Source organism: Muntiacus reevesi, chromosome 18, assembly GCF_963930625.1.
Source record: "Muntiacus reevesi chromosome 18, mMunRee1.1, whole genome shotgun sequence".
Taxonomy (NCBI): domain Eukaryota; kingdom Metazoa; phylum Chordata; class Mammalia; order Artiodactyla; family Cervidae; genus Muntiacus; species Muntiacus reevesi.
In genome coordinates this window covers 53,201,281-53,214,669 of record NC_089266.1, presented here as the reverse complement: position 1 = coordinate 53,214,669, position 13,389 = coordinate 53,201,281, and the positions used below count along the sequence as shown (strand labels likewise).

General features: G+C 47.9%; 1 protein-coding gene across 6 annotated transcripts in view; it reads left to right on the top strand.

The window, feature by feature from the left end:
• The window catches only part of MSI2 (musashi RNA binding protein 2), a 401,411-nt gene extending 389,133 nt beyond the window's left edge, over positions 1 to 12,278 (top strand). For 2 of the 6 annotated variants that reach the window (XM_065911079.1, XM_065911077.1), the window contains 3 exons: positions 2,909 to 3,063; positions 4,743 to 4,815; positions 7,122 to 12,278. In XM_065911079.1, coding sequence (XP_065767151.1) covers positions 2,909 to 3,063; positions 4,743 to 4,784 — 197 coding nt within the window. In that variant the 3' untranslated portion in view covers positions 4,785 to 4,815; positions 7,122 to 12,278. Of the gene's footprint in view, positions 1 to 2,854; positions 3,064 to 4,742; positions 4,816 to 7,121 lie in introns of all 6 variants that reach the window. The other 4 variants (XM_065911078.1, XM_065911075.1, XM_065911076.1 and 1 more) reach the window with 3 other exon arrangements.
• The last annotated feature ends 1,111 nt before the right edge of the window (positions 12,279 to 13,389 follow it).

The window sequence follows — 13,389 nt, the reverse complement described above, 5'->3', positions numbered from 1 at the left end:
CCCGGCTCCTCTACGCCTTCAGCTCTTGAAGGTGAAGGTTCCACTGTCCCGAAGCCCAGAGCAAAAGGACTAGCCCAGAACCCGGTGCTCCTGGCCTGCCACCTGCATCCTAGGCGGGGAGCCATGGCCCCGTCTTTCAGCCCTGACTGAGGGTGTCTGCAGGCTGACGGAGCTGGGGCTCAGGCATGCGGGGGCAAGTGTGTAATCGTGTGAGACTTGGTTTTAGAGCTGGGTTGTAACAGTGCCTTCTCCACAGTGATTCTGGTGTCACTGGATGGAAAAGGATAGGATGGGGAGGGGCGATGTAGCCCCCACTGGGAGATTCCTTTCAGGCCAGCTCTCCAGCTGTAGTCCTGCTGGGCACACAGGATGGGGAGGGTAACAGGGGCGGGCCGAATTCCCCCAGCCCCCGTCTTCTGAGCCTCCGGAGGGGCATGTTTGTGGACAGCATCCTTCCGTGAGCGCGCAGCCTCCTCTCTCCCAAGCCTCCTTCCGCCGGCTGGGTTAGTCTCTGGGTGTTCCTCACCCTGCTGGGAGGAGCCGAGGTGGAAACCTCTCCTCCTTGGCTTCTAGATGGGCGTGCCCACCCTCCGTCTTCCTGGATCCTCATCTAGCCAGAGGAGAAAGAGGTCAGAAAGCCTTTGCCTTCCGCCGTGGCCCCACCTCCCACTCGTTACCCTGAAGCGGAGCCAGTTAGTTACTCTCTCGGTTACTTGGCACAGGAGGGGGTCAGCTGCCTGGGGGAACCAGGAGTCAGTATCTGAGCTCTCTGCTTTTCCTGGCCGGGAAAAAGAAAGTGTGTGAGCCCAACATAATGCTGTCTGTTGAATGTCTCAGCTTGATCCTTGCCTCCATGAGTGAGAAGGGCCAAATGTCATCTGCAAGCTAAGTCTCCTGTATTCAAAAATCCTGTCCCCTCTGTCTGCCAGTGTACTCCCAAGTCAGCCATTCACTTGCTCTGAGCCTCTGGGATTTTTTTTTTCTCTTTAACCTGTGCTTTCCATTAGCCAGTTCCTTCCTTTCTTGGCTCAGCGTCCTAGGGGCCTGACCTTGAAGGCTCCTGCCCCAGATGGCCCTCCCAGGCCGCAGCTTGCCTTTTCTCTGCTGAGTTGGGATCCCGGGCCTGCTTGGCTCGTTTTCCTTGGCATCTTTGCATCCCGTCTCAGTCTCCCACCAGCCTGGCTGGGGTGCATCGTCGGTCGTTGACTAGTCGGTAGCAATCAGTCCAGGTTTGGCTCTTCAAGCGCCGCCCCCGACACACACACACACCCAGAGGTGAGGCGTTCCAGCCACAGGTACCCAGGGCAAGGTCGTGGTCCAGAGAGGATTTGCAGTTGTTTTCCCTGCTGCCACTGAGGGCAGGTGGGCCCGGGGCAGAGGGAAATGCCGAGAGAAACAGGAGGGAGAAGGCTGTCGTGAGGAGCACGCCCTGGGATTTGGAAGTGCGTGGAATCCGTCTTTCGTGGTTCTTCAGGATAGACAAGTTGTAGTCCAGAATTGGCCAGCCCCAGGTTCACCTTGAACTTCGAAAGTCAATGAGAAATTACTTTACAGTATAAAAAAAGTGTTTTTTCCCTGTTAGGGAAAATAGAAGATTTAAGCTACTAAAGGGAAATGAAGACGAAACAGTAACCTGTTTACAAGCTGTGGTCCTTACTGGGGCGGGAACCGCGGGACTTGGGGAAAGTAAAAGAGGGGGCCTGGGGCAGCGTCTCCTCACCCTGCCCACTCCCTACCACCATTCCCCAAGGCACATGTGGGTGTGAAGTCTCCTTGTAGCAAAGGTCCAGTCCCCACTCTTCTTTCCATCCGGAGTCTATCTGAAGATAACCAACAGAACGCAGGCTTTTCGGTCAGATACGCTTTAGTGATAAATTGGTTCAGTCAGTATGCTCTGAATTCATACTTCTTTGTCTTTTTTTTTTTTTAAACAAAAGGAAAAAAAAAGTTTAAATCCCCCCTTTCCTTCTACTGCAGGAGGTGAGTGTGTGGGTGTCCTGTAGCATCATTGGCGTTCACCAGCTTTGGCCCAGAGCCTCCAGATTCTCCATCCCCACCCCATCCCTCCCTCCATCCCCTGCTCTCCACCCCAAAAGGGAACCCTCTGCCACCATCATTACGGTTATGTTAAGATGCCCAAGTCTTCCATGACATATCCCATTCTCCGACCACGTTCAGTATTGACGACTTTCATTCAGGGATGTAAATGGGAGGGGTGGGCAGGGAGGGAGTAGCCAGTGGGGAGGGGGGAGAGTCGAAGATCTTTTTTGCCTTTTTTTGTTGTTTAAAACAAATTTGTCATTTAATGGATCCAAAAACAAGAAAAAAAAAATGAAACCAAAAAATTCCTTCCCCAAAGATTTTTTTTTTCCTGGACACAAATTGCTTTGTTTCCTGTCACATTTTAATATCAATATTAACACAATGTGTAGTCTAAAACTAGTTCCTTTGTAGTTTGCATGGGATGTGAATGCTGTCTCAACGTGCCCAGATCTAGACAAGACTGCATGAGCATCAATTCAGATGTGGAAAAAAAAAAAAAAAACCAACTCTCTCTCTCTCTTCATATATCTCTCTATTTCTATTGTGATAATTTGGTGGGCAGTGAAGCACCCCGGTTGGTTGCCATACTGTGTTGAATGGTTGTTTTTTTTATTCTATCTCTTTTTGGAGCTCCGAGCTTCTTAGTAGTAGCCTGGGCTGAGTATTCTTGAGTCCCTGCTGATGTCTTCGCATGGCCTTGGTTGAGTGTTAGAAGTCGGGCCTCAGCTGTTCCTCCCGAGTGTCTGGCTTGTGGTGACCGGTGCATGCCTGGCTTCCAGCCTCATACCCAGCTCTATTCTCTGCACACCAGTCCTGAATAGCTACAGTGCTCAACCGAATTTTGGCGGGCCCGCTTCCCCGGCAGGCTCCAACCCGGCGCGGCCCGGAGGCTTCCCGGGGGCCAACAGCCCAGGACCCGTCGCCGACCTCTACGGCCCTGCCAGCCAGGACTCCGGAGTGGGGAATTACATAAGCGCCGCCAGCCCTCAGCCGGGCTCCGGCTTCGGCCACGGCATCGCCGTAAGTACCTCCCCGCCCCTGCCCTCCTACCCGTCTCCTGCGGCCCGCGGGGGGGTTGTGCCAGGGAAGCCCCGAGCCGGCAAGCCAGGAGCGGGCACCAGGTCCCCCACCGCACCCACGTCCACCACCCCCGGCTGCAGCTTCCCCCACTAGATGCTTCCAGAGCCTCCGTGCGCGGGCCACAGGTGGAGTGGAGGGAGTGTGGGCAGGTCACGTGCAGGTCACACAACCCTGAACCGCATGTACAACCCATTGCATCCCTGGCTGCAAAACGAAAAGAAGTGTCCCTCCCTGGAAAGCTGGTGTGTAAGACTTTAAGGAAACAGGCTAAGGCAGCTGCTGGCTCACAGTAGACCCCCAAGGTCAGCCCCTCTCTCCTTGATCCCGGCCTCCTGGAGATTCAGGGGGGCTGGGACCTTGGAGCTAGGGCCCCAATCCCGTAGGATGACAGCCTGAGTCAGTAGAGTCCTGCCTGGGGTCCAGGGGCAACACTGGGGCCTGGGACGTAGCCTGGGGTGCAAGTCCCGTCCCAGGAGGTTTCCTCCGCTAATGTTTCTTACAGTCTCCAGGCTCCAAGTAAGTTCCCCTTTGCACTCTTTAGCTCCGCCCGCCCCCGAAGGCCAGGTGCATTTGACATTTGTAATGCTCTGTGGTTCTATAATCTGACTAATCCAGGCAATGGAAATTTGCTTAACAGATTTGCATGCTGTTTTCAGATTGTGTTGTTCTTCCCCCTCGCGGTGTGTGTGAGCATGAATGTGCCTGAGCCCACTCGCTCACTGTCCCTTCTATTGGGGAAACAGAAAATCGACCAACCTCACCGTCTTGGAGACAGTTTGATTTTGAGCTAAGAGGGAAGTGTCTGCTGTCCCAGGTCACATCCCTGTGGGAGAACCCCCCTACCAGGCTGTGCTGGGGAGAACAAAGCAAGTGCAGACGATCAGGGCATCAGGGCAGCCAGTCTCTACCCCTGCATTGAAAGGTCGCCCCCCCAACCCACACACATGCACGCACACACAATCTCACACATTCACACACACACCACACACACACACACGCCTTGCCTGGCCTGTGCAGTCCAGCTCCTTGTTGAATCACACTCCAGAAGCAATATCACTTAGGCAGTAGTTTGGTGAGTTACACCCCCTAGGATCGGCTATAACATCTAATCCAGAGCAGTAACTAGTCAACCTAGAGCTGCATCCATTTCAGGGATCGTCTACCACTACGTCGGACACGGTCAGCACCCAGAAACACTGACCCTATCTGTTCATGAAAACCTGGGTCTCTGACCTGTGTGCTGTGATGGTGTCTGAAATAAGCAACGCCAAGTCACATTTGGTCTGCACGGGACTGGCCTTCTCCCCAGCCGGAGCCATGGGGGCTGTCTGGGGCTCAGTGCAACGGTGCCCATCGGTGGTGGCACAAGCCCCTCTCCTCTCATCCATCCACCCCTGGGGATCTGGCTTTCAGTGTTCCCCTGGGTGAGTGGACGGGCCAGGGTGGGGAGTCAGGGCTTGGGAGGATGTCATCCTAGCGCCTCACGGCATGGTGTCTCAGAATTACATATTCATGCTGGCAACCACAGTCTAGCCCTAGCGATAATTTCCTTTCCCAGAATATGACAATCTGTTCCCATGTATAGCGTGCTGATGACCTTAACAATTGTGCAATTTTAGGGACCTTTGATTGCAACGGCCTTTACAAATGGATACCACTGAGCAGGTGCTTCCGTTGCCACCCCACTCTGAGGTATTGCCTTTTCTGCCACGTGTCTCGCCCGCCAGGCGTGTCCGTACATGTATGCACACTTGGCATGCAAGTACGCACGGGCCCTGGTCCCATCGCGTCAACGTCTCTCCCTCTTTCTCCACCCCTTTCCGGGGGGGTGGGGGCAACAAGATCCAGCCTTTTAATCTCTCATCCCTCCTCTGGCTTAAATCATGACTCCCATTTTTCTTCCGCTGTCTTTTTTTTTTCTTTGATTCTTTCGATCCTTTTTCTCTATCTTTCCCACCTCTCATCTTTCTCTGTCTTGAAATACGATCAAAAGTGTGGGAAACTGGAAGGAGATGCTGTGCTGTGCCTGTCCCCGGGGGGACAGAGGCAGAGAGACGCCAGACCTCTGCCAGACTTGGGGGCGGAGGGTGCTCAGGGTTGCCGGGCCCTCTCAGCTCCCCAGAGCTCGCTGGGCTCGGCCAGTGGGGTTCATGCAGTGAGACAGCCAGGCTCCATCTTTGAGTGAAAAGAAAACATTTTTGCCAGTAACTACTGAGTAATTATCCAGATTACCGCACGAAAAGCAAATTAAATTAACGACATCACCTGCGTTACATGGATTTGGATCCCTGCCAGTTTCCTAACCTTTTAAAGTGAGCTCAAGTTAATTAAACATTTTTAAATCACTTTGAAGGGGATATGGAAGGGGTGGAGTGGAGGAGAGGGGAGGTTGGGGCAGTCAGTAAGGGAGCCTCTTGCCATATTCTCATTGAAGATGGGTATCCCTTATTCTCCGGAACAGCACCAGGAAGGGAGAGGGGGCTCTCTCGTGAAAGCTCAACGTGACCCGTGTTAGCGAGCTGGTTTTGGGTCTTGAGACAAGAGTCTGTTTCTTTGGAAGTGAGAGTGCCACAGCTGAGGCCTGGGAATGGATCCTGCTTGCAAATCCCAGCTGGGACATGAGCACCTGTCCCTCTGGGAGAAGCAAGGATTTGCCACTCTGGTTTGCAGTCAGCAGGACGCCCCTCTTGTCAAGGATTGCTCCAGGCCCCCGAGCCAGCCAGGACCCGGTAGGGTGGGCCCAGCTGGGGGACCCGGTGGAGCCAAGCTCCGCACATCTCTTGGATTTCTCTAATGTTGCTCTAAGGAATCACCTCGACTAACGCAACTGCCTCTCTTAACCCAATAAACCCCGTGTGTGAGTTCTCTTCACCCCCTCGCCTCCACTTCCCTTCCAGCACTGACCCAGCCATTGCTGGCCTGCCGGAGCCAGAGGCCACTAACAGTGTGAAGGAGAGCTACTCACGACTAATTCAACTGGGTTGAGGGGTCCCAGCAAAGCGAGGCTCCTCTGAGAGCAGGGTGGGCTGATGGACCCAAGACCGTGGGGGCTGAAGGTGGCTCAGCCCTTGTGGAGTCAGATGACACGGGGCTCAGCTGCCAGTGCCTCTTCCCTCCCTGCCGGAACCGGCGGGGCAGGGCTCCCTCCGCCTGCGCCCCCACCCTCTGCAGAGCTTCCCTGCGGGTGGAGGGAGATGAGGCTGCTCGCAGCGCAGCCTCCCACCTCCCGCTTTAGGACTCGGAAGGAGAGCAGGGCTAACCACTCGCCCATGGCCGCCCCAGAACACACGCACACACAGTCTGTGCCCAGCAGAGATGACCCTCAGCCCTTTAGCACCGTCCGTGGAAGGAGGGGCCCAGGCTCCCAGTCAGTTCAGGGAGAATCAACCAGCAAGTCTGTGAATCCCGGGCCTGTTCTCATTTCCTAGAACCAAAGCTGATTATTATTAGTTGTGTATGTTTTTATAAGTGTCCTGACCTTGAGTCTTTTGTACGTAATATGATTTAAGTAGAAATTTGCAGTTTTAGTTATGGACAGTCATTGATGGTTGTCTCCTAAAGACAGACATTTTTAAACATTTAGCTTTGAAAACAGACTCTTAACCAGAAAAGGCAGCTCTAGTCACTCTGCAGTTCACCGTTCCAGCTGCAAACCCAGCGTGACCACATCTGCTGACCCCATTTTCCACCATTGCCTCAAGAATTCTACCATAGTGTATTGAATCAGCGAATTAGCAAGCCAGCAAAATGAGCTACAGAGCTGCCCTCTTTCTCCCCAGCATCAAGCTTGGCTCAGATGTCACAGCTCAGGCTGTGACCCCAGTCAGCCGTTAGCCTGGCCACTTTCAAACATCCTCAGTAGCCCAATGTAATCATCCTTTGCAGATGCTAGCTAAAAAGTTGAGAGTAAACCGTGTGCCTACCTGACATTTCTTCTTTCTCCTCCCACCCCACCTCGTGTTCTCTTCCGGACATCCTCGACCTCCGATGCCCTGCAGAGCATACCTGGATGTCCAGGCAAGACTGGGCGAAGTTTCTGAGTGGCCCTTTGTTTAGGTGATGTCATCAGACCTGTTCCCCCACCAGCCTCACTCCCCATCCCAACCAGAGATGGCTCACTTCGGATCGAGGGTTGGCTACATCTCATCATCTCACGAATCTGCTGTAATATAAGACAACAGCTTTTAAATGTGTATATATCCCATGATTTTGGTTTTGCTTTGTTTTTGTTTTTCTTGATGGTTTCCCTCCCTCGTCTCTCTTCCCCCTTCTCCTTTTAAATCTCTTTGAATCACATTTGGTAGTGATTTTGACTTAGTCCAGTAGTCATATAGCTTTAATATCTAGTTAAAAGCTAACCATAGTATAATTGTTATATTAAGGTATTATTTTTTTCTTAAAACAATTTTTTTTGCTTCTTTAATTCTGTTCTCACTTTTCAAGGATGCTGAGATGGTTATATTACTCTGAATATTTTGGTATCGATTCTGAGACTGTATGAATTTTCAGGCGGAATGTGAGCACACACAGAAGCGAGGTTGTGGGGTGCTGAGCGGGAGGTGGGCATCAACTTTCTACTCTGCGTTGTGTAAGAAGTGAGATGTAGTAGGCTAATGAACAGACTCTATAGCGGTTCTTTTTTTGTGGCGTCTCTTTGTTAACCTAAGTATATCTATTTTCGGCAATAAGGTAAGGACGACAATGTTTTGCGTGTCCTCCTTTTCTATAAGTGCTTTTTTTCTGTTGAAAGAGGTGATATTATAAGGTTTTTTGCAATTGTGAATTCTAAAAAAGAAATGTTGTAAATACAATTCCATTAACTACATAGAAACTATTAAGAAAGAGAGAATCAAAAATATTTTTGTGAGGGAGTCGGTCCCAGGCAGTTTGACGCTGTGTGGGCGGAGGAGGGGAGGGACGGTAGCCGAGTCAGTGACTGAGGCGGTGAACACCCAGCTGCCAGGCCGACCCCGGGACAGGTTAGAACACTGTTTAGCTCCTCTTGTCTGTGTGATAGACCTAAGAACTGTATTAGTGTCATACCAGCATATTAACCTCTCGTCTGTGCACAGCTTCCAACGTTACCGTCTAGTTAGATTTTTATTTAAAATATGAAAAACTGCTTTTCCCAAGACGTTTTTTAAAAACAAAGCTACAATTTTAATATTTAACATATTTAATGTTTCAAAGCACACCTGTTTGGCTTGGGTGGGGAGGGGTGGGGGGACATTCTTTTTCAGTCTTAATTTTTAAATATTTGATCATTTTCTATTGTCCAATCATTTCAGCACCTCCAAAGGTCCCTAGGACACTTTGCCTCTCTTCTCCCCCTGCCCCCCCAGCTGCCCCCCAGCTCCGGGGGCCCATGGGCCAGGAGTGGATAAGCCTGCATTAATGACATCTTTTCTCCATTCACTTTCTATTTACCAATTAGGAAAGCAACCTTTTGGTTTATATATTTTTTTTAATACCTCAGTGCTGCAAGTATCACCAGAGAGGCTATGAAAGAATTTTTTTTTTAATTTATTGTAGATGTAAACAGAATTTTAAAAAATAAAAAGTATAAACATCGCTGCACTGTGACTGGTGGGAAAAACTGACCGTTTCCTGTTTGCACATGTTTAACATTTGGCTGTTATAATATATGGTCCTCGGTTGGGGAAAGATACTTATGATGAAGGATATTTTTTAATTTAACTTTTTTTTAATATTGGTAATAGGTCGGCAACAGCAACTATAGAAGTACAACTCAATAGATGGCATTAAAACATATTGTAGTGTGGATATATATTTTTTCTTTTTTAAAATGTGATATTGACGTTTTATTAATATTTTTTAAATTGTTACGTTTATAAATTTGGTACTTAAGGCACAGCCAGTATGAGACACTGAATGCGACATTTATTATAAAGAGCTGCTGCACTCCTATTTTTATAAATTTTACTAACAAAGTAGACTAATGTAGACATTCACAGACATGATAGGGTAAAAGCATCTTCAAGCAAAAGGCTCCAAAATGCTAACTCAGAAAGAAAGAAAAAAAGCCTTTTTCAATTCTAATTAAACAGCAACATCTTTTTTTTTTTTTAAATCATGTCCTTTGTTTTTTCCAATAAAATGTTAGGTTGTTTGGTGAAGGTTTGTTTTTTTGTTTGTTTTTCTTTCTTTCTTTTTTTTGTTTCCAAACAACCAGGTTAAGTAAAATGCTGGGCGCTTTTAAAATATCAAAACTTGTTCAAGTAATAAAATAACAAAATAGAAGTTTTATTTTAAAAAAAAAGAAAAAAAAAGAGACAATAAATTCCCAGAAATTCAGTGTCTAGACTAGGGAATTTAATTACTATTTTGTCCATGTTGGTGATGTACTGTACTACCCTTCCTTTCTCTGCATCCCCATCACCTCATAGAAGACTCTCTGTTGATCATTGTCTGTTAATAATGTATAAAATGGCTATCTTGTAAGCGTGCTGTCCTGGTATTAGTGTAGTGACTTTTTTTCTCCTCTTTCTTCTAGTACATATTGATAGGTATAACGTAATTAAGGTTTAAAAAAATTAGACATAGTTATTCAGATTTAGGACCAGTAAGGATAGAACTTTCTCTTATTTATGAAAAAAAAAAATGCTGATAATTTTGGGGCAGTTTTTTCCTTTCATTTTTTTTTTTCAATTTCAAGTTTTCATTTTATTTTTGCTGATCTGATGTGGTTTCAACTAACCCAAGGTCTCATGATGTTCAGATGCCGGTAGACTCTACGGCGTTTTGTAGATTCCCACCCCACCCCACCCCCCCCCCAGCTGTGAAGGGGTGTGCCATACTACCTTAAATGCTAATGCTAGATATGCAAAACTGGATTTTTTTAATTTATTTTTTAAAAGAGGGAGGCATGGTATATTAAAATGATTTTACTAAGAGAAAAAAATATTTTTTTAAGAATGCTCAGAAGAAATTGATAATCTGTGTGAATATGTTTTAGATGTTTATAATACCTTTTGAAGAGACCCAGTAGCCCATAGCACAAATCTCGTGGAAATCTGATATGTTTTAATGTGGCTACCTAGGTTAAGGTTCACGTTAGTCCCCCACTCATCTAGAAGTCCATTTTGAAAGATTTTTGTAAATTATTTTAGCACTGATGTTCAGCCTTGTCTTTGTTTCAGTTAAGCTCAGTGGCGAACATGGGAACCACCTTCCGCCTTCCCTGGGGGAGAACCCCTCTTGGCTGATGGCTTTTCCCCGGGATCACAAAGCAGCCACCGGGTGACTTTCTGGCTTCTAGATCCATCTGCCTGGGGCCCCCAAACTCCTCTCCTTCCACTCGGAGGAGAGTGGGCACATAAGCTCCTGGACCGATTCCTGGTTCTCCCTGGACGTGGAGCTGACGGGGATGACCGAGTTCTGGGTCTCCTCTCCAGGAGCTTGCTCACACCTGGTCTGTGGCCTTCCTCACACCCACTGGGAAAACCAGACAGCCTCACTCTATCCCAGTCGCTCATGGGCTTGATTCAAACGAAGTCCCAGCAGGCCTTTGCGTTTCTCTCCTTCATAACCTTCATCTTGATTTGAACGCGTAGCTTGGACTTTAAGGTAGCATGGCTCTATTGCTGTCAATTTAATGTTTCACTGCACAGCAGTTCACAGCCAATGAATGTTACACACATCTTGCTAGACTAGTATAAAAATCATTGGGTAATTGTTGGTTCTAATGACCTGAAAGGTGTTCAGTTTTTGTTTTCAATTTTGTTTTGGATTTGTTTCTTGGCTTTTTTTGATTTTTTCTTTTCTTGGATTCTTTTTCATTTGGGGATTTTGGGGGGAAAAATTTTTTTTTTTTTTTTTTTTTTGTTCCAAATAGAAAAACAAAACCTATTTTGATCTTTAGTGCAAACGAGGGCTAGGGACTTAGCCACCACCACCCACCCACACTGCTTCATTCTGCCATTCACTCACTGCAGCATAATCAAGAATAAAGCAATATAGTTTACTACTTTTTTTTTATTGAAGGTCAGCCATGCTTTCTGTATTATATTGCATATGAAATTGTTTACAAAAGAAACACTAACTCATACTTCTCTCTTATCGGTTGGGAGTGGCTCACAGGGACAGAGGGAGGCTGGGGGGTTGGGTGGGGGAGGGAAGAATGTTTTTCTTTCTTGAATGTGCTTCACCAGCCAGGCTGTCTTCCAAGCAAGGCTGAAGCTGGGTGGCGGGTTGAGGGCGGGGCGCAGAGGGACAGATGCAGGCAAGCACACGGGAGAGAGACACTGGCGGGCTCCCCCCACCCCTCTCCGCCCGGCCCCCCACTCCAAACAAAAAGAAGCAGAAGTCAGCTCAGCCCAGTCCTGAGCACAGACACTACACAAGGAGATGCTGTACGTTAAGCAATACTTTAATACTGTAATGTTTGTTTTCTTTCTTTTTTTTTAACCAAAAAAAAAAAAAAGTAAGTAAACTAAAACAAAAATATAAACATAAAAACCCACCCCTCTGGGGAAGCAACCTGAATCCAAACACTTGGCTATCAATAATCAGAATGTATTGTCTCGGATAGGAGTTTGTTTCTAGGAGGCAGGGGCACGCAGGGGGGCAGGGGATGGAGACTAAGAGACAAAAGTTTCCAGAGCCTTCCAGAAGGCTCTCTGCTACTGTATTCTGTACATACTGTACCATCCTGTGTGGAATCTGTGAGTGTCCTTTGAGTAGCGTGGGCTAGCCAATCTGCCGTTCATGGTGTGTTGTAAACTCGGAATTCCATATGTAATAGGATGCAAGTCTAAGCGTTTCATGTGGACATCAATGTATCTAAATAAAACTTTCCCTAGCACTGTGGCTGACCTCACCCTTACTTTTATACTTTAGTATGAAACTGATGACAACTTTGGTAGTGAGTATTTTTTTTATATATATACATATATATGTATCTATATATATATATATCTCAAGCATCTTTCAGGTCTTTGTGTGTGGCTTTCTTAAAGCCCTGTTGTAAAAAATTACTATGTGGATGGCAGTCTCTCACATCACAGATGTGGAAAGTATAATTTTATATTTGTATTTTCAAATAAATAAGTTTGTGAAAGGTTTCCATCCTCTACTGTGGTCCAGAAATCAATGTGTTTGTCTGACAAAAATAAAATAAAATAAACTGTTTTGAACAGAGTTGTTTGATGTTCTTTCACGTGTGGACGGGAAGATCCTCTGGAGTAGGAAATGGCAACCCATTCCAGTATTCTTGCCTGGAAAATTCCATAGACAGAGGAGCCTGGCGGGCTCCAGTCCATGGGGCCACAAAGAGTTGGACACCACTGAGTAGCTGAACAATACAAATAAAATACATGTGTGGAGGAGAGCTCAGTGGGGGAGGGGAGCTGGTGACTGGTTTGGGGAGGGTGTCACTGGTCACGCCTGCCTCCTGTCACCCTGATCTTGGGTGGCCTCAGCCTGCAACTGCTTGAAGCAAGGCTTAGATTCCCAGCCAGAGACTGAGGCCTGGTCACGGTGGTGAAAGCGCCGGATCCTATCCACTAGACCCAGTGGTCAGTGACAAGGGCCCTGGCCCTTCGGCTTTGCAGAAAGGAATTTCCACAAAGATGGAAGGTAGTGTAGCAAGTATAGTATTTATTAAGAGGGGAAACAGCACAGTATGTTTGGATAGACACATGAGTGGACTCCGGGAGAGTGAGTCTCTGAGTCGCATCCTCATGGCAGTTTGAATCACTTTTGTTGCAAGAAGGGGGACCCCTTCCAGGGCCCGAAACTGGGCTCTTGTCTAACACTCAGAAATGAATTGTCTGAGGAGACTCACGTGCTGACAAGGCAAGAGATTTCATTGGGACAGGGCACCCGGGTGGAGAGCAGGAGGGTTAGGGAACCCAGGAGAACAGCTCTGTCTCACGGCCTACAGTCTCGGGTTTTATGGTGATGGGATTAGTTTCCGGGTGGCCCTTAGCCAATCATTCTGACTCAGCGTCCTTCCTGGTGGCGCAGCCTTGTTCAGTCAAGATGGATGCCAGAGAGAAGGATTCTGGGAGGTGGTCGGACATGCGGTGTCTCCTTTTGACCTTTCCAGAACTCTTCCGGCTGGCGGTGGCTTATTAGTTCCATGTTCCTTATCAGGACCTCTTGTCATAAAACAACTCATGCAAATGGTTACTATGGCGCCTGGCCAGGGTGGGCGGTTTCAGTCAGTGTGCTTCCCCTGACACTATTATGGGGTATTTCTTCCCAGGTTTCCTCTAGCCAATCATTCCAATCTGCCTGGTTCAC